This window comes from Stegostoma tigrinum, chromosome 1, assembly GCF_030684315.1.
Source record: "Stegostoma tigrinum isolate sSteTig4 chromosome 1, sSteTig4.hap1, whole genome shotgun sequence".
Classification (NCBI taxonomy): Eukaryota; Metazoa; Chordata; class Chondrichthyes; order Orectolobiformes; family Stegostomatidae; genus Stegostoma; species Stegostoma tigrinum.
In genome coordinates, this window is record NC_081354.1 from 77,990,451 (window position 1) to 78,009,721 (window position 19,271).

A 19,271-nucleotide genomic window follows, 5' to 3' on the forward strand; every position below is an offset into this window, starting at 1 on the left:
TTCAAAGGCTGAGTCATCCCATGTGACTCTCCTGCTTGTTATAGAGTCATAGAGTCATCCAGCTTGGAAACAGGCCCTGGATGTTGCTGGGAATGGAGAGTTTGACTTATAAGGAGAGGATGGATAGGCTGGGCTTTTTCCACTGGTGTGTAGGAGGTTGAGGGGTGACCTTATAGAGGTTTATAAAATCATGAGTGAGATAGATAAGATGAATGGTGGGTGTCTTTTGACCAGGATAGGAGATTTCAAGTCTAGGGCTGCATATTTTTAAGGTGAGACGGGAAAGATTTAGAAAAGGCATGAGGGCGACTTTTATACACAGAGACTCATTCATATGTGGAATGAACTTGCATAGAAAGTGATGGATGAGGGTACAATTACAACATTTAAAACACATTTGGATAAGTTCACGAACAACAAATGTTTGGAGGGATATGAGCCAAGTGCAAGCAGGTGGGTCTAGTTTAGTTTGGCATAATGGTTGACATTTCTTCACTAAGAGGCAGGTGGAAGGGTTAGATAGTTCAGAGGGAGGAAGGAATAGATGAGGAACTGGGGAGAGCTTAGAGCTTGACAAATGAAATGAAGGCCTTGCCTCTGATAAACTATTAATGGATTATTCTGGACCTCTATTGTGGACCTCCCACCTCCTACGAAAAGTTCACAAATTCAAGCAACAAAAGAAAATCAGTGGGTTACATTCAGAAACAGTACAGGGGAAACAGAAGGAGTGCCAAAAAGGTTTCAAGCCAAAAATAGAAACAAATGCTGAGTACAGTGCTAAATACACAGCTGGAGTGCATGAAGTTAATTATAAAGTGCAAAGACAAACGACCATCCTGGTTACCAATTCCCCCACCGTGAACAGAGAAATCAAACTTTTCATTTTTCTGTTAATCTATTTTTCTAATTAATCTGCTCAGAGATATTACTACAGACTTCTGGAGCAGGTGGGACTTGAACCTGGGCCTCCCAGTCCAGGGTGGGAATGCTAACGCGACACCACAAGAGGGTATAAAAGTCTACCTATTTATATTTATATTTATATTTATATACCTATCTATCAATTTATACTTTTATATATAAAGGTATAAAAGTAAAAGTTGTAATAAGATTTCCATTGGTGAACGTGTGGAATGATCATTATGGGCCTTTTTTTGACAGAGTTCAGTCAGTGATTAGTGAAGGTGATGGATGTAATGTCCCATAGGTGCTCCCTGCTACAGATTCAATACCTCCCAATTGAGATCAATCTTTTAAAGCAAAGGATAAAGCTGTGCTTTGGTGACTCCGTAGTTGCGGAACTGGTTAGGCAAGCTTTGAAAATACAGAGATAACAAAGTGTGGAGCTGGATGAACACAGCAGGCCAAGCAGCATCTTAGGAGCAGGAAAGCTGACGTTTTGGGTCAAGACCATTCGTCAGAAATGGGGGAAGGGAAGCAGGTTCTGAAATAAATAGGGAGAGAGGGAGAGACGGATCGAAGATGGATGAAGAAGATGGGTGCAGAGGAGACGGACAAGTTAAAGAGGCACGGATGGAGCCAGTAAAAGTGAGTGTAGGTGGGGAGGTAGGGAGGAGATAGGTCAGTCCGGGGAGGACTGACAGGTCAAGGGGGCGGGATGAGGTTAGTAGTTAGGAAATGGGGGTATGGCTTGAGGTGGGAGGAGGGGATAGGTTACTGGTTAGGGAGGCAGGGACGAGCTGGGCTGGTTTTGGGATGTGGTTGGGGGAGGAGAGATTTTCAAGCTTGTGAAATCTACTTTGATACCACTGGGCTGCAAGGTTCCCAAGCGGAATATGAGGAGCTCAAACAGTTCATCCACTTCACTAACACCTTCCGCCTCAACCTTAAGTTCACCTGGACATATCCCTCACCTTCCTGGACCTTTCTGTCTCCATCTCAGGCAACCACCTAGAAACCGATATCCATTTCAAGGCCAACGACTCCCACAGCTACCTAGAATACTCCTCCTCCCACCCACCTTCCTGCAAAAATTCCATCCCCTATTCCCAATTCCTTCGCCTCCGCCGCATCTGCCCCCAGGATGAGGCATTCCACTCCCGTACATCCCAGATGTCCTCGTTTTTCAAGGACTGCAACATCCCCCCTGCAGTGGTCGAGGACGCCCTCGATCATGTCTCCTGCATTTCCCGCAACTCATCCCTCACACCCCGACACCGCAATAACCACCAAAAGAGAATCCCCCTAGTCCTCACATACCACACCACCAACCACCGGATACAATACATCATCCTCCGACACTTCCACCATCTACAATCCGACCCCACCACCAAAGACATTTTTCCCTCCCCACCCTTGTCTACTTTCCGGAGTGACCACTCTCTCCGGGACTCCCTTGTACGCTCCACACTCCCCTTCAACCCCACCACACCCAGCACTTTCCCCTGCAACCGCAGGAAGTGCTACACCTGCCCCCATACCTCCCACCTCATCCCAATCCTAGGCCCCGAGAAGATTTTCCACATCAAGCAGATGTTCACCTGCACATCCGCCAATGTGGTATACTGCATCCGCTGTTCCCGTTGTGGCCTTCTCTTCCACTTAGACTACACTGACTACTTGTAAAAGAACAGCAATATGTTTTTGTGTCTGTTACAAACCTGGCACCAAAATGATGTCCTCGGTTGCGTTAAGTAAATTGCTAAACCCAAACAAGGATGCAGAAGTTCCATTAGATCTATAAGTTGACAGGAAAGACATCAAGATGGTAGATATACTCAAAACTGAACTATTGCATTTTGGTCAACATTAATGTAACCAAATTCACTCGCAAATAACTAATGACCCAGAACTGAAGGCACTGTGAACTGTTATCATTGAAAGTGATAAAACAGGTGCCAGTCACTACCACATACCTTCGGTTGTACAGAGCTGTTCTTGGTATCTCATGAAGTGTCACCTTGAAAGAAAAACAAGAGCAAAGAATAGGACACATTGTGACAATTATATCAGGGAGATATGAGCAGAGAACAGGTGAGATGATCAATGTGGGAGATAGTCCATTTGTCAGGAAGTAATGGTGATACCAAAAGATTATTGAGTATGTCTAACACAGGCTAGAGCCACTAACTACAGCAACGTAAAGAACTTTCCCAATGTAAGATTCCACAGTCCCTTTGTCAAAATCACACTGATCTATTTACTGTGAATGGACAGCACTTTATCTCAGCACCAATTATTTCTGCAAATTTCCAATTGTCAGACAGACAAAGATAAACTCAAGTGTATCCGAGTCAGGCATGTTGAATGCCATGTTCAGTCTGTTTGGTGCACTTGGAGAAATCACTTCTGACATGGGACATCAGTAAACTGGCAAACCTTTCAGGGGCATGTGTACAACATGGGGCATGAACCATGCGATACCCTCCCCATGTTACTCCGGGTTAAACAGTCTCCCCAAGTGAATGATGAGCTCTGTTAATTCACTCATTCTGAAGTGAATGACAATGCAACAAGATTTTCACATTTCCATGTTAAACCTCAGAGTAACAGTTCTGCATATGGGGCTAACCTTGTCGGCAGACACTGTTGATACAAATTCTCTAAGATACGGGAGATTCTTCTATACAAACAATGGAAGATAAAGATGATTTACAGCTAGCATGTAGGTACAGAACTACCTAAATAAAAGTTCAGTGTCACACACCCCACACTGGGAACAATGGCTAACCACAGGGCTTCCCAACTGATCACAGTAAGTCTGGAATTTATGAAGTCACAATGACTAGTGAGCAATGCTGAGGAGGAACAGAAGCCAGCTAAGGGAAGTATATAATATGCCAGATGTGCTCAGTGAACACAAAGAAACTCACTGAGAAAATGACAATGTGATGGGGCACCAAAGCAATAATAAAATACACTAATGGCATTTCTGCTTACCAAGAATGGCAATTTGCCAATGGTAAATATCCGTACTTTCAGAAGTTCACACAATAACAATATCTGGAAGAGTTGTCAAACTACCAAAATGATTAGTAGATTTTTAGACCTGTGTACTTGTCAAAGTTGCAATCCATTTCTGTTTGTGTTATCACCTTTAGAGTGATGTCTGTTTAAGAGCTCAATATGCAAATGAACCAAGTACGTGGATGTTATGACATGACCAGAGGCCACAGCGCTCCCTACACTGTCCCACTTGAGGCATGGGCTGTGCCTGGTGATCACTCTGTGCTGCATATGTATCTGTTTAGCTGTGAAAAAGAAACCATTACAGATCTTCCATCATAGATTCCTTACAGTGTGGAAACAGGTCATTCAGCCATCAAGTCCACATTGACACTCTGAAGAATATCCCACCCAGACCCACCCCCCTACCCTTTACCTGTAACCCTGCTTTTCCCATGGCCTGTCCACCTAACCTGCACATATTTGGATCGCAGAAGGAAACTGGAGCACCCAGAGAAAACCCATGCAGGCATGGAGAAGATGTGCAAATTCCATACAGACGGATGCCTGAGGGTGGAGTCAGCCCTGGGTCCCTGGCGCTATGAGGCAGCAGTGCTAACCACTGAGCCACTGTACTGCCTGTTGTTTAACAGATCCCTATATTACTGTTGAATAACCTGTGAGTTGTTCAAACTGCACGCTCGCCAGCTCAACACAAACAGAACATGAAGGAGCTATGTCATTAACCTTGAGCTGTTATTTCTTAACTCTCAACAATGAACAGGACCTTTAAAGCAAAGAAAATTATGATGCAATTGTTTTGTTCCTGTTTCACGTTTAAATCTGTGTTTGATGATTTTGGGTCAGGTATCACAAACAACAGCAATTGTGAAAGGTAGGTCATGGCCAATGACTCTGAATGAATATTTTGAGGAGGTCATTAACATGGTATCAATGTTTATTAGTAATGCAGATTTCCAGACAGTAAGATGTTGCACAAGAGAGGGTTACCAAAAAACAGAGAACATGCAACCAGTCATAAGTCAATATTCTTTAGGAAAGAGGATGGTATTGGCATAGGAGATTTTTAAAGGATTGTGACAAGTAGTTTTGCTCAGGGATGTGCACAGGGGTTTGAGCTCCTCACAGTATATAGTTGTGATTTGGATGAAGGAACAGAAAGCCACAAAGTAGCCTGCAGTTTGTATCCAGACTGCAACATTTGCTGTGGAGGCAGACATCATGCACATTTTGAGATGTTTCCTCATTCAAATGGTTGGTGCATACAGCCATGGGAAATGTGTGACCTGTTTTACTGTCTGCCTGCATACTTAAACATGGGCTGAAGAGCACGTGAGCCCAGCAATTGTTCTAGTGGGTCTCCAGCTCTTCCCCAGTTAAAGAGAAGCTGTGGTGAATAACGGGCGACTGTTGCAGATTGATATTTGAGGAATAATTAACAGCAAGGAGAGGTCTCTCAGGTTCAGAGATGTGGCTCTGCAGGTATTAATGACCAATGTAAATGCAAGGATGCAAACTATGTTTCCATGCAAGTGTCAGAGGGCTGCCAGGGCAGATGGTATGAAAGGAGAGGCAGGTGGTAGTCAAGGAGCTAAATATCTCAAATCTGGCTCCAGGGATCCGGCAGCATTGCCAAAAGCAGTTCAACAAACTCGTGATAACAAAGTGTGGAGCTGGATGAACACAGCAGGCCAAGCAGCATCTCAGGAGCACAAAAGCTGATGATTCAGGCCTAGACCCTTCATCAGAGAGCAACAAACTCATGGGCGTGGTCGAAGTTTGTAGGTACATCTTCACACATTATATCAAACTTACCATATTGTTTGCCTCTCATGCTGCTCAGTGATGCTGTTCGCTGGACTATGTGAACATCTCCCAGCCATTAGCACTCGATGATTGGAAGAGCTTAGATCGAACATTCAAGCACTCCAATTCACCCACACACCCTAGCACTACCAGCATCGCCCAATTTTTCCTCCTTCCACATGCCTCCAGCTGTTCCACTATAATAGGCTCTTCACCTAAATGACATGCCACCATCGTTAACATTCTGTTTTTAGTCGAGATGGTGGGGATATAGTGCTAATGTCATTGTACTCGTTATGCAGAGACCTATGCTAAGATTCTGAGGATATGGGTTCACATCTCAGCAGTTGATGGAGTTTAAATTCCAGGAAAAGATCTGGAATTGACAGGGCAGTTGTGGTACAGTGGTACCTTTGAGCCAGGACACCCAGGTTCAAGTTTCACCTGCTCTAGAAGTGTGTAATAACAGGTCTGAACAGGCTGATTAGAAAATATCTAGATCTTGAATTGAAGCTCATTTCTCTAATCTATCCATCTAATTGAAGTATGTCACTCACGGTAGCACAGCCCTTTTTGAAATCACCCCAATTTAAAGTTGCATTTAAGAGCTGCACCAGCAACACTGTCATTGCTTTCCTGAAGCAGGTAACAAAGTCATAGAAATGGGACTCAGAATCATAAAATCACTATGGTATGGAAGCAGGCCCTTCAGCTCATTGGGTCCACACTGACCATCTGAAGACCATCCTAACCAGATCCAATCCCTATCCTATCCTTGAAATCCTGCATTTCCCATGGCTACCCCACCTAGACTGCACGTCCTTGGACACTGTGGGACATCTTAGTATGGCCAAACCAACTAACCTGCACATGGAGTCATACACACTCTCTCTCACACACTGTCAAACGCACACACACACACACACACACACACACACACACACACGCACACACACACACAAACACACACACACACACACACACACACACTCTCTCTCTCACACACACACTCTCACACACACTCACATACTCTCACGAACACACTGTCTCTCACACACTCTCTCACACACATTCTCTCTCTCACACACACACTCTGACAAAACACACACTCTCTCTCACACACTCAGAAACAGACACTTCGATCCAACTCGTCCATGCTGACCAGATATCTTAAATTAATCTAGTCTCATTTCCCAGCATTTGGCCCATTTCCCTGTCAACATTCCTACTCATATACCCATCCAGATGCCTTTTAAATGTTGTAATTATACCAGTCTCCACCACTTCCTCTGGCAGCTCATTTTATACATGCACTCCCCTCCGTGTGTAAAAGTTGCCCCTTTGGTCCCTTTTATATCTTTCTCCTCTCTCCTTATATCTAGCTTTGGACTCTCCTACCCTGGGAAAAAGGACCTTGGCTATTCACCCTATCCATGTCCAACCTGATTTTATTAAATTCTATAAGGTCACCCTTCAACCTCTGATGTTCCAAGGAGAATAGCCCCAGCCTATTCAGCCTGTTCCCTCTAGCTTGAACCCTCCAACTCTGGCAATATCCTTGTCAATCTTGTCTGTACCATTTCAAGTGTCACAATATCATTTCTAGAACAGGGACACCAGAATTATATGCAGTACTCCAATAGTGACCTAATCAATGTGCTGTTCAGCCGCAACATGATACTCCAACTCCTATACTCAATGTCAGCATTCACAAGACACTAGGTTATAGTCCAATAGGTTTATTAGAAATCACAAGCTTTTGGAGCACAGTTCCTTTATCAGGTCACTTCACCCAATGAAGGAGCAGCACTCCAAAAGCTTGTGTTTTCAAATAAACCTGTTGGACTAAAACCTGGTGTCGTGTGAATTCTAACATTGTCCACCCCTGTGCAACACTCACACCTCCGCATCATGCCTATACTCAATGCACTGACCAAGAAAGGCAAGAGTACCAAATGCCTTCTTCACCATCCTATCTACCTGAGACACTCCTGTTTATATCTGTTCAGCCAGGGCTCCCTGATTGGACCAAGTTAACAGCAGCACTCAGAGAACTCATATTTGATGAGGTTCATCTGGCTAGCCACATTGCAATCGTCTTTGGACTGTGGCAGGATACCGGAGCACCCGGAGGAAACCCATGCAGACACGGGGAGAATGTACAAACTCCACAGTCACCCAAGGGTGGGATTGAGCCTGCCCCTCGTGCTGTGAGGTAGCAGTGCTAACCAGTGTGCCACTGTGCCAGTCTGGCCCACTTGAACCCATAGCTTTCAGATTCAGAAGCCAGAGTGTTTCCACGTAGCCACAGCTCACGATGTGGTCTCCTCTACCTTGGTGAGACGACAGGTAGATTGGATGACCATTTTGTGGAACATGTTCACTCTGTGTGTGAGAAATGTTGCCAGCCTTCATCCATCTCCATGTGGACATCCTCCATTCAAAACTAGGCTGGGAACACAAAGTGTCAGCAAGCGTCTTATCACATTTGTTCCTTCACATTTGGAGAGAAGAATGAGTTAAACATGAGGGCAGCACGGTGGCTCAGTGGTTAGCCCTGCAGCCTCACAGCGCCAGGGACACGGGTTAGATTTCAGCCTTGGGCGACTGTCTGTTTGGAGTTTGCACATGCTCCCCGTGTCTTCGTGGGTTTCCTCCGGGTGCTCCAGTTTCCTCCCACAGTCACAAAGATGTGAAGGCTAGGTGGATCGGCCATACTAAATTGCCCATAGTGTTCAGGAGTGTGTGGGTTACAGGGCAATGGGCCTGGGTGGGATACTTCAAGGGGCGGTGTGGACTTGTTGGGCCGAAGGGACTGTTTCCACACTGTGGGGAATCTAATCTAATCTTAATTGTGGCTGATTTGAAATCATTGCTTCAAGACTACAACAATATCAAAGAACTGATGGTGGAGACAATTGGTGCCATAGCCTATGAGGGGAACCTTTATCTCGGAGTAAGATTAATGGTGGAATTTATTATGGAAGAGTGCGTTCTCTGCATGGAGTTAGCAACCTCCACTCAATTAGATGATGATATCAAGTTGAATGCAATGTGTGATGGACATGATGTTTTCTGTCTGGATGATATCCTCTGAACACTCCTGCTGCCCACACTTCAGGCAATGTTAACAATGTTCCTGCTTGTCACACACTGTTCTTGTGGGAAATAAGCTGCAGTTTGGCTCTCCTGAGGTTACTTCAGAACACGAGTCAAAACAGTCATGCAGCACCAGTGAGGACATGGGAGGAGAAGGTTCCAATACTAGTTGATGACTTCACTGAGGTCATTATCCCCAGCAAGAGTGAAAGGCAAAACTGTTTTTACTGTCTAAATCATTGAAAACTATTGATGATTGGAGATGGACTCTCTTTTGAGAAATTAGTTAAACAGATAGATCCCAATCTCCCACAGTTATTCCTCATAGGAAGGGGTTTCTATACAATATAAATATCTTGGGATGGTGTTACATCATTCTGAAAGTGTAGATGTAAGGAAAGAGATTTTTTAAAAATACTGCTGTATGCTCATCATGGAGAAAGCAAAGGCAGACACAATGGGGTTGTTTGTGTTCATTAGTATCTTTGAAACCACCTTCAGCAATCCAGTCAATTTCAGGACTTTTCCACAAGTTTCTCCTTGTTGGAGAGGGTGAGTGTCATCTTTAGCTACACAATAGAGCGCATTGATTCTCTGCTTTGTGTTTCCGGCATTCAAAACCCCCCTGGAACATGTTTTCGGTATTTTTTAAACAGCCTATTCAGAGATGGTATTACACACCTCTGGAGCAGGTGGGATGTGAACCTGGGCCTCCTACCACTGCTCCACAAGAGCCCCTCAGAGCTTGTTGTATCCAGAATAGAGGACCACATTCATAATTTATTAAGTCCATCATTTATTAATAGGGGGAGGTGATGGCCTCGTGGCACAATTGCTGGACTGTTAATCCAGAGACCCAGATATTGTTCTGGGGACCTATATTTGAATCCTGTCATGGCAGATGGTGGAATTTGAATGCAATAAAATATCTGGAATTAAGAATCCAATGATGGCCGTGAATCCATTGTTGATTGTTGGAAAAACCCACCTGGTTCACTAATGCCCATCAGGGAAGGAAACTGCCAACTTTACCTGGTCTGGCCTACATCCGACTCCAGACCCACAGCAATGTGGTTGACTCTCAATTGCTCGATGGACAGTTAGGGATGGGCAATAAATGCTGATTAGCCAGCGATGCCCTCATCCCGTGAATGAATAAAGGAAAGAAAAGTGATCAACTTACACAACTTTGGAGAGGGGCTAAAGGAAGAATCCCAGAACCAGATTCTGACATTGAGCTGAATGAAACACTTGACTCCGATGGACAGTGCAAGAAAATAAAGAGACCAGAACATGCCCTTGAATTCCAGCAGGAAGAAACAGGTATTAAACAAGGTGCATGCAACAACAAGGCTGAGCAAATCGGCCTGCTGCACACTCCCTAGATTACCGTCAGCTACAATCCTGGTTACCTGAAGCTGCTAACTGTCAGAGGATTGAAAGCTGCTTAGAATTAGAAATAGCCTTTGTTGTCACATATACTGAACGAGTACAGTGAAAAGTTTCTATGTCATCACTTACAGCGCTATCTTAGGCACAAAGGTACCTACGTACAGCTTCTTTAGTTACAAGGTCTTAGAAAATAGAGATATAAATACTAGTGTTGCAGAAATAAAAGTTCAGAACCACGGCCTTCCAACCCAGGCCATGCTGGCACCTAGCTGCTGGTCTGCACCAGGCCCTGGCTCCAGGCTTCGTCGGGTTTCATCTTGAAGGTCGTGAGGCAGGGAGATCGCTTTAGACCACCACACCAGGCCGAGGGGGCACTACACTGGGCTGAGGGGGCACCGGACCGGGCTGAGGGGGCACCACACCGGGCCGAGGGGGCACCACACCGGGCTGAGGGGGCACTACACCGGGCTGAGGGGGCACTACACCGGGCCGAGGGGGCACTACACCGGGCTGAGGGGGCACCACACCAGGCCGAGGGGGCACTACACTGGGCTGAGGGGGCACCACACCGGGCTGAGGGGGCACTACACCGGGCTGAGGGGGCACTACACCGGGCCGAGGGGGCACTACACCAGGCTGAGGGGGCACCACACCGGGCTGAGGGGGCACTACACCGGGCCGAGGGGGCACTACACCAGGCTGAGGGGGCACCACACCGGGCTGAGGGGGCACTACACCGGGCCGAGGGGGCACTACACCAGGCTGAGGGGGCACCACACCTGGCCGAGGGGGCACTACACCGGGCTGAGGGGACACTACACTGGGCTGAGGGGGCACTATACCGGACAGAGGGGGCACTACACCGGGCCGAGGGGGCACTACACCGGGCCGAGGGGGCACCACACCGGGCCGAGGGGGCACCACACCGGGCCGAGGGGGCACTACACCGGGCCGAGGGGGCACCACACCGGGCCGAGGGGACACTACACCGGGCCGAGGGGGCACTACACCGGGCCGAGGGGACACTACACCGGGCCGAGGGGGCACTATACCGGGCCGAGGGGGCACCACACCGGGCCGAGGGGGCACCACACCGGGCCGAGGGGGCACTACACCGGGCCGAGGGGGCACCACACCGGGCCGAGGGGGCACCACACCGGGCCGAGGGGGCACTACACCGGGCTGAGGGGACAGCACACCGGGCCGAGGGGGCACTATACCGGGCCGAGGGGGCACCACACCGGGCCGAGGGAGCACCACACCGGGCCGAGGGGGCACTACACCGGGCCGAGGGGGCACCACACCGGGCCGAGGGGGCACCACACCGGGCCGAGGGGGCACTACACCGGGCCGAGGGGGCACTACACTGGGCTGAGGGGACAGCACGGCAGTTGGCCGCATGGTGAGGACACAACTCCAGGCTGGTTGGTCACCAGGCCATGGTGGGAGGCCGTTGTGCCAGGCTGGGAGGTCACCAGTCTCCAGAGGCTGGGTGTGGTCAGAGGCCGGCAGTGGCCAGTGGAGGCTGGGAGAGAAGAAGAAAAATGACATTAATAGGAAAAGAAAGAGAAGAAAAGAAAAGGAAGAACAGGTGGAGTGGATGAGCTCTAGCTGGAGTGTCCTATTCCGTTGCCATCTTTGACTCTGAGCTTGAGGAGCAGGTTCAGTGCTGTTTCTGGTCAGCACAATCAGGAATAAGGTGCCACATATATTAACCCAGCAGATAAAAGAACTCTTCACTCTGAAAATGTGGCTGCTCTTCACATTCTCCTTACACACGCTATCCTTCGGAACCTGACCCCTGAGAGTTTTCAAACAATATACAAACAAATTGAGAAGGGAATAACATCACTGAGGGATCAGGAAAAAAAAACAGGCAGCAGTAGATACAAACCTTAAAGCTGCTGTCACTCTGCTGGTAGGTCAGTGGTGACAGTCACCAAACTGTGCATAAAAATGTCATGAAGGAGTGAAAATCACAAGGAGATTCCAGGAGAGATGGTCATTGTGCTGCAGGCGTTCTACAGCTGGGAGATCAGTGCGGGAAATGTTCTGGCCTGGTTATCTGGGGACTTGTGTTCAGTTGGCTGCTCATATGAGAGCTGATCCTGTTCCATTCATAGAGCAGGAAGCCATGGACAGTTTACTTGTCTTTACTAATGTTTCTGTCAGATTGTAAGAATCTGGGTCTCAAAGAGCAAAGTGAGTGAGGAGAAATTCTGAAAACAATCAGCTAACAAAGGACAACTCAGTCTCCTTAGCTCTGAGCTCACACATCATAGGACCATTGAAGGCCTGGTTTGCCATCCATCCAGCTGTACCTATATAAGGCATAGGGACACACCTATATCAGTTGCAGCATGAATTATAAGAGTGAACAGGTTACATTGGAGCTATATAGAGCTTTGGTTAGGTCACAGCTGGAGTACTGTGTGCAGTTCTGGTCACTACGCTATAGGACTGATGTGATTGCATTGGAGAGGATGCAAAGGAGATTCACAGGAATGCTGCCTGGGATGGAGCATCTCAGCCATACAGACAGGCTGGGTTAGCTGGAATTATTTTCTTTGGAGCAGATGAGGCTGAGTTGGGGTGGGAGGAAGTGGTGGGGTTGGGTGGGGGGACCTGACTGTGCTGTATACATTATGAAGGCCATGTATAGGATGGAAAGGGAACAGCTATTCCTCTTAGTTGAAAGGTCAATAACAGAGGAACATAGGTTTAAAGTGAAAGGCAGGAGGTTTAGGGGGGATTTGAAGAAGAATGTTTTCACCCAGAGTGCAGTGGGGATGCACTGCCTGGGAGGGTAGTTGAGGTGGGAAACCACACTATCTTTAAAAAGGTCTTGGATGAGCACTGGGAGTGTAATAACATTCAACGCTGTGGGCCAAGATCACTTTGTGGCTGTACAGGACATTGGTTCGGCCACTTTTGGAGTATTGTGTGCAATTCTGGTCTCCTTCCAATAGGAAGGATGTTGTGGAACTGGAAAGGCTCAGAAAAGATTTATGAGGATATTGCCAGGGTTGGAGGGCTTGAACTATCACGAGAGGCTGAATAGGCCGGAGCTATTTTTCCTGGAGCTTTGAAGGCTGAGGGGTGACCTTTATAGAGGTTTAGAAAATCATGGAAGACATGGATAGGGTAAATAGCCAAGGCCTTCTCCCTGGGCTGGTCCTTGAGTCCAAAACTAGACAGCATCAGTTTAAGGTGAGAGGGAAAAGATTTCAAAGGGGCTTAATGGGCACCTTTTTCACACAGAGGGTGGTGTGTGTATGGAATGAGCTGCCAGAGGAAGTCGTGGAGGCAGGTACAATTACACCATTTAAAAGGCATTTCGACGAGTATATGAATAGCAAGGGTTTAGAGGGAAAATGGGCCAAATGCAGGCAAATGGGACTAGATTTATATTGGATATCTTGTTGGCATGGACGATTTGAACTGAAGGGTGTGTTTCCATGCTATACAGCTCAATGACTCTATGACTCTGCGACCCTAAGTGCGGGAAAGTGGGACTAGTTTAGATATCGTGGTACCTACAGCTTGGGCAGTACAGACTTGAAGGGCCAAAGAGCATCTTCTATACTGTACGATTCTGTGATTCTAAGGTCATTTTCCAGCCGGAGATTTGCAGCACTATCTACCCCTTCTTCAACATCTCCGCACTGTATCCATCACTAAGAAGGGAAACTTTGGAATACCCGTGTCCAGTGGCCTTTTACAACATGATGGGGACATTCGTTTGCTGATTTTTGGGCAGATGTTCAGCTGGGTGATGAGTTTTTCTCAGAACAGCTTGTGGCAAGATGGGGCTGGAAGGAAACATGAGGGATTCAATGGGGATGGGGTGGTTAGTTAATGAGGCAAGTCTGATAAGATACTGTGAGAAATCTCATTAGGCCTTGAGGTGAGATAGCCCCCATTATACTCAACACAACTCACACTTAGCCAAAAAAATGAACCCATGTCTCTTATCAGCAATATTCAAAAATTAACAGTTGTTTAATTTCAATCTGATTTTGTTCTTGAAGACAAAGAAGATATATGACATGCATAGTAATGGATTGATGTGAATTAGCAATAAGCCCAGCTGGGAAGTTAATTTTGATTGAGGCAATTTATCCGACAGGGAGCCAAATGCTTCACTGGTAGATCTATAACCTACAGTTCATGCCTTGAATAAAGTTACTGATTACAACATAATAGCCAGAAACAAACTTGACTGCAATTGGAAAATTTTTAACATCAATATTGTGTGTATAGAGTTGGTTAACACAGTAAGAGAATCCTTCAGCAGAAACAAAATACAGAAATGCTTATTGAATCACTTGTAAAATGCACAAAATTCTGAGCGCAGGCCAAGTACCACATTGATGAAATCTACCGATTTAATTACTAACTGAGAGTGGTTTGCACATCTCCTTTGAAAGTCAAATTTCCTTAAATCTATCATTTTACAATGTGACATGTTGACATGGTAACTTTCCGACTGGCTTTTGTCTGCCTTTTCAAAAAAGTAAAATGATATCTTTGTCTCAATTGATGCAAATCCCAGTGAATTTCTCTTGTTTTTACTGTGAATTTTACGTTCGCTAACGTGAAGCAAATGAATATTGGGAAAGTGTGAACAATTATTTACTTCCATTGCCTTTCACAGGCATTTTGCAGGTCAGGTATGAGTTAAGTATCCCAAGGAGTCCTTGACATGACACCTCAGCATTGAGCTAACTGACCTCCAACAATTACAACCAGCTTCCATTGAGCCAGGAATGGCTCCAACCAGAGAATTCCCATTGACTTCAGTTTTGCTAATTGTGCATGTGACTCCAGATCAACTGCAATGTGAGTGACCCTTAAATGTCCTCATCAGAAGTGGACATGTTCACTGGTGATTGGACAATTTTCAGCCTTGTTCGCAACTCTTCATGTACTGAACCAATTCGTGGTCAAATACTGCAAGATATAAGGCCAGCATTGAGGCTTGGGCTGGAAAGTGACAAGTAACATTTGTGCTACACAAGTGCCAGGAAATAGACAAAAAAAATGAAAGAACTGTGGTTTCTGGCAATCTGAAACGTAAACCGAAACTGCCAGAAAACCTCAGCAGTTCTGGCATCATCTGAGGAGAGAAATCAGAGTTAATGTTTCTTCAGTTCTGAGGAAAGGTCACTGGACATGAATGTTAACTCTGATTTCTCTCCACATATGCTGACAGACCTGCTGAGATTTTCCAGTAAACCCTGTCATTGTGTCAGGAGCTAACCATCTTCAATAAGAGGGAATCCTAACGACCTTCCCTACTGGCCAACATTACCATCCATTGCTGCACCCCACTATCAACATCCCGGGAATAACTTTTGACCAGAAACTGAACAAGATCTGTCATATCAATACTGTGGCTACAAAATTAAGTCAGAGACATTGGATTCCATGATGTTTAACTCACCAGCCGACTGTCCCAATCCTCATCATGGTCTACAATGCACAAGTCTATGAGTGTGCTGGAATACTCAACACTTGCCTGGAAAAACACAGCTCCAAAACCACTCAAGAAACTCAACACCATCCAGGAAAAAGCACTCTACTTGATCACACTTCATCACCATCTTAAACATTTACACCCTCCAACGCAGATGCATAATAGCTGTGTGACAGTAGGGTGTGACATATACAGTAGTACTTCCCATGTGGCCCCATTGTAACATCTCACACTCATCATGACACCAGAGTAAATTGAGGGATATTGGTGTTCAGGGTTGTTGCTTGGATGGTGATGGGAGTGTGTGTTTGGGGCTGATGAATGGCTGTCTGACATTTGTGGGGAGGGGAATTTTGAGAGATGTTCAGCAGGAGGTAGGGGAAAGAACATTTGTTGATTGAAATGGGGGTTGTGGGTGCCATGTGAAGAAGAAAGGTCCACTTGTCATGGATTGTAGTTTTAGCAACAACTGGACCTCAGATCACAGATGATTGAGCCATGTCCACCAACTGAAAAAAACGCACATCAAGAGTTGAAGGTGTCCTGCAGATGCCAAAACTCAAACCAAGTTCCATGGCCACTATTTGGCTTGAAGATCATAATCCCAAAATCTTGAACCCCAACGCTACCACTCACCACCACCCTACCCACTTTAGCTAACCCTGATATACAAAATGCATTGCTGGAAACTGCTGAGACTCCTTTAACAGAACCTTCCAAACCTATGACCTCTAGCACCCAGAATGAAAACAGTTGGAAATGCATGGAAATGTCACCACTAAACCACATATCATCTTACATCACTGCTCCTGGGTCAAAAATCTGGCTTCTCTTCCTAACAACACTATGGGGATAAATACACCAGATCAACATGAATCTCAACACAAGTTGGAAGAACAGCACCTCACTTCCTGTTTGGGAACTCTACAGCCTTCTGGACTCAATATGGAGTTCAACAGTTTTATGTCTTGAGGCACCTTCTGTCATGTCCCCCACACACCAGGGCTTGTATTCACATGGTCTGCTATTACTCACTTCCCATTATTAGCCACTAATAGTCCCCATTGGCAGCTATTCATTCTCCCAGACTGACTGTTATCTACTCCTTTGTCTGTCCAACTATTCTTCTGTCTCTTTGGGCTCTATATCCATCTATCGTTTACTCCTTAGCCCCTGTCCCCACCACCCTATCTTTTGCATAAACACTAACTTTTTCTGGACTACCATCAGCTCTGAAGAAGAATCACAAGATCCAAAATGTTAACTCTGATTTCTAAGATAATACAATGTGAGGCTGGATGAACACAGCAGGCCAAGCAGCATCTCAGGAGCACAAAAGCTGACATTTCGGGCCTAGACCCTTCATGAAGGGTCTAGGCCCGAAACATCAGCTTTTGTGCTCCTGAGATGCTGCTTGGCCTGCTGTGTTCATCCAGCCTCACATTGTATTATCTTGGAATTCTCCAGCATCTGCAGTTCCCATTAACTCTGATTTCTCCACACAGAGGCTTATTTCTGTTTTAGTTTCTGATTTTCAGCATTCACAGTTCTTTTGGTTTTTTGTTGAGGGTTAGTCATGTTAGTTGGTGGGGTTTTGTGTCCCACCAGTGACTTTTACCACTTGAGAGGGTTTAAGCTAGTGGGGCAGGGGTGTGAGAACTGGAGCGGCAGGTCAGTAAGTATAGAGATTAGGGAAGAGCTTGGGCCTAAGGCAAATACAGCTAAGAGGAAGAGCAGGTAGGGAGAGGTTGATGAAATGTGCAGAACTGGAGGCTCGGACTGTCTTAGCTTCAATGCAAGAAATTCAACAGGAGATATCTTGTCAAATTCTGGAAAGCTGTGAAAAAAAAGGGTTATCGAGATGGGTGATTTTAACTTCCCCCGTTTTTACTTGAAAGTAGAGGTCTAAATAGACAGGATAATGAAGAAGGCATTGGTACGCTTGCCTTTATTGATCAGTGCATTGAGTATAGGAGTTGGGAGGTCATATTGTGGTGGTACAGGACATTGGTTAGGCCACTTTTGGAATACTGCATGCCACTCTGGTCTCCCTACTACAGGAAGGATGTTGTGAAACTAGAAAGGTGATGTTGCCAGAATTGGAGGATTTGAGTTATAGGGAGAGGCTGAATAGGCTGGGGCTATTTTCCCTGGAGCATCAGATGCTGAGGGGTGGCCTTGTATATGTTTACAAAATCATGAGTGGTATGGATAGGGTAAATAGCAAAGGGCATTTCCTCAAGTTAGGGGAGTCCAGAATAAGAGTGCATGGGTTTAAGGTTAGTGGACAAAGATTTAGAAGCAACTCAAGGAGCAAACTTTCCATGCAGAGTGTCATATGTATATGGAATAAGCTTCCAGGCAAAGTAGTTAAAGCTGGTACAGTGATAACATTTAAAAGGTATCAGGATGGGTACATGAATACAAAGGGTTTATAGAGATATGGGCCAAATTCTGGTAAGTGGAACAGATTTATTTAGGATATTTGGTCGGCACGGGCAAGTTGAACTGAAAGATATGTTTCCGTGCTCTACATCTCGATGAATGGGACTCCCTCAGTGCCTGGGATTTGGATGGGAGCAATTTGTTGGCTGTGTCCAGGAGGATTTCTTGAAACAGTATGTGGAGAGTTCAATGAGAGAAAGGACCATACTGGACAAGGTATTGGGAAGTGAGCCCTGCCACGTGATCAAGGTTTCAGTGGGAGAACATTTTGGGAATAATGACAATAATTTCATAAGTTTTCAGATACTTCTGGATAAAGGCAAGAGTGGATCTCTGATGAACATGTTAAACTGGGGGAAGGCTAACTATAACTGAATTAGGCAAGAATTGGAGAATGTGGATTGGGATCAGCTGTTCAAAGGTAAATCCACATCTGACATGTGGGAATCTTTTAAAGACCAATTGATTTAGAGTGCAGCACAGGCATGTTCCAGTGAAAATGGAGGACAGGACTGGCAGGATTTGGGAACTTTGGATGGCCGGGGGAAATTATCAGATTAGTCAAAAAAAAGGAAACGTATCTCAGGTCTAAGCAATTAAAAATAGACAGAGTTCTTGAAGGATGTCGAGCAAGTAGATAGGATCTCCAATGGGGAGTTAACAGGGCTAAAAGGAGCTATGAAATGTCCTTGGCCAGCAGAATTATGGAGGATCCCATGGCATTTAAATATATTTTAGGAGCAAGAGGGTAGGTAGAGAAAGAGTAGGTCCACTCAAGGATAAAAGAGAGAGGTCATGCGTGGAGCCACAGGAAATGGAAGAGAGACAAATGTGGGGAATGTTGAGGTTAGGGAAAGGTGTGTAAATACTCTCGGGCAGGGATACGTAATGAAGGCAGAAGTGTTGGGTGTCTTGAAATACAATAAAGTGGACCAGTCCCTGGGGCCAGATGAGATCTATCTCAGGATACTGTGGGAGGGAAGGGAGGAAATAGCTGGGCCTTAACAGATACCTTTGCATCCTCTTTGGTCTCTAACAAGGTTCCAGAGGACTAGAGAATGGCCAGTGTTATTCCTTTGTTTAAGAATGGAAACAGAGTTAATCCAGATAATTGTAGGCA

The 19,271-nt window shown here is 45.8% G+C and overlaps 1 protein-coding gene across 2 annotated transcripts in view; it reads right to left on the reverse strand.

Annotated features, from left to right (window-relative positions):
* LOC125450778 (ethanolamine-phosphate phospho-lyase) overlaps positions 1-19,271 on the reverse strand; it is a 91,774-nt gene that overhangs the window by 12,298 nt on the left and 60,205 nt on the right. Inside the window, exon 14 of one of the 2 annotated variants that reach the window (XM_059646604.1) lies at positions 2,880-2,923. The exons of the other annotated variant lie outside the window; for it this stretch is intronic. Coding sequence (XP_059502587.1) covers positions 2,910-2,923 — 14 coding nt within the window. The 3' untranslated portion in view covers positions 2,880-2,909. The remainder of the gene's footprint in view (positions 1-2,879; positions 2,924-19,271) is intronic. 2 annotated transcript variants of the gene reach the window in all.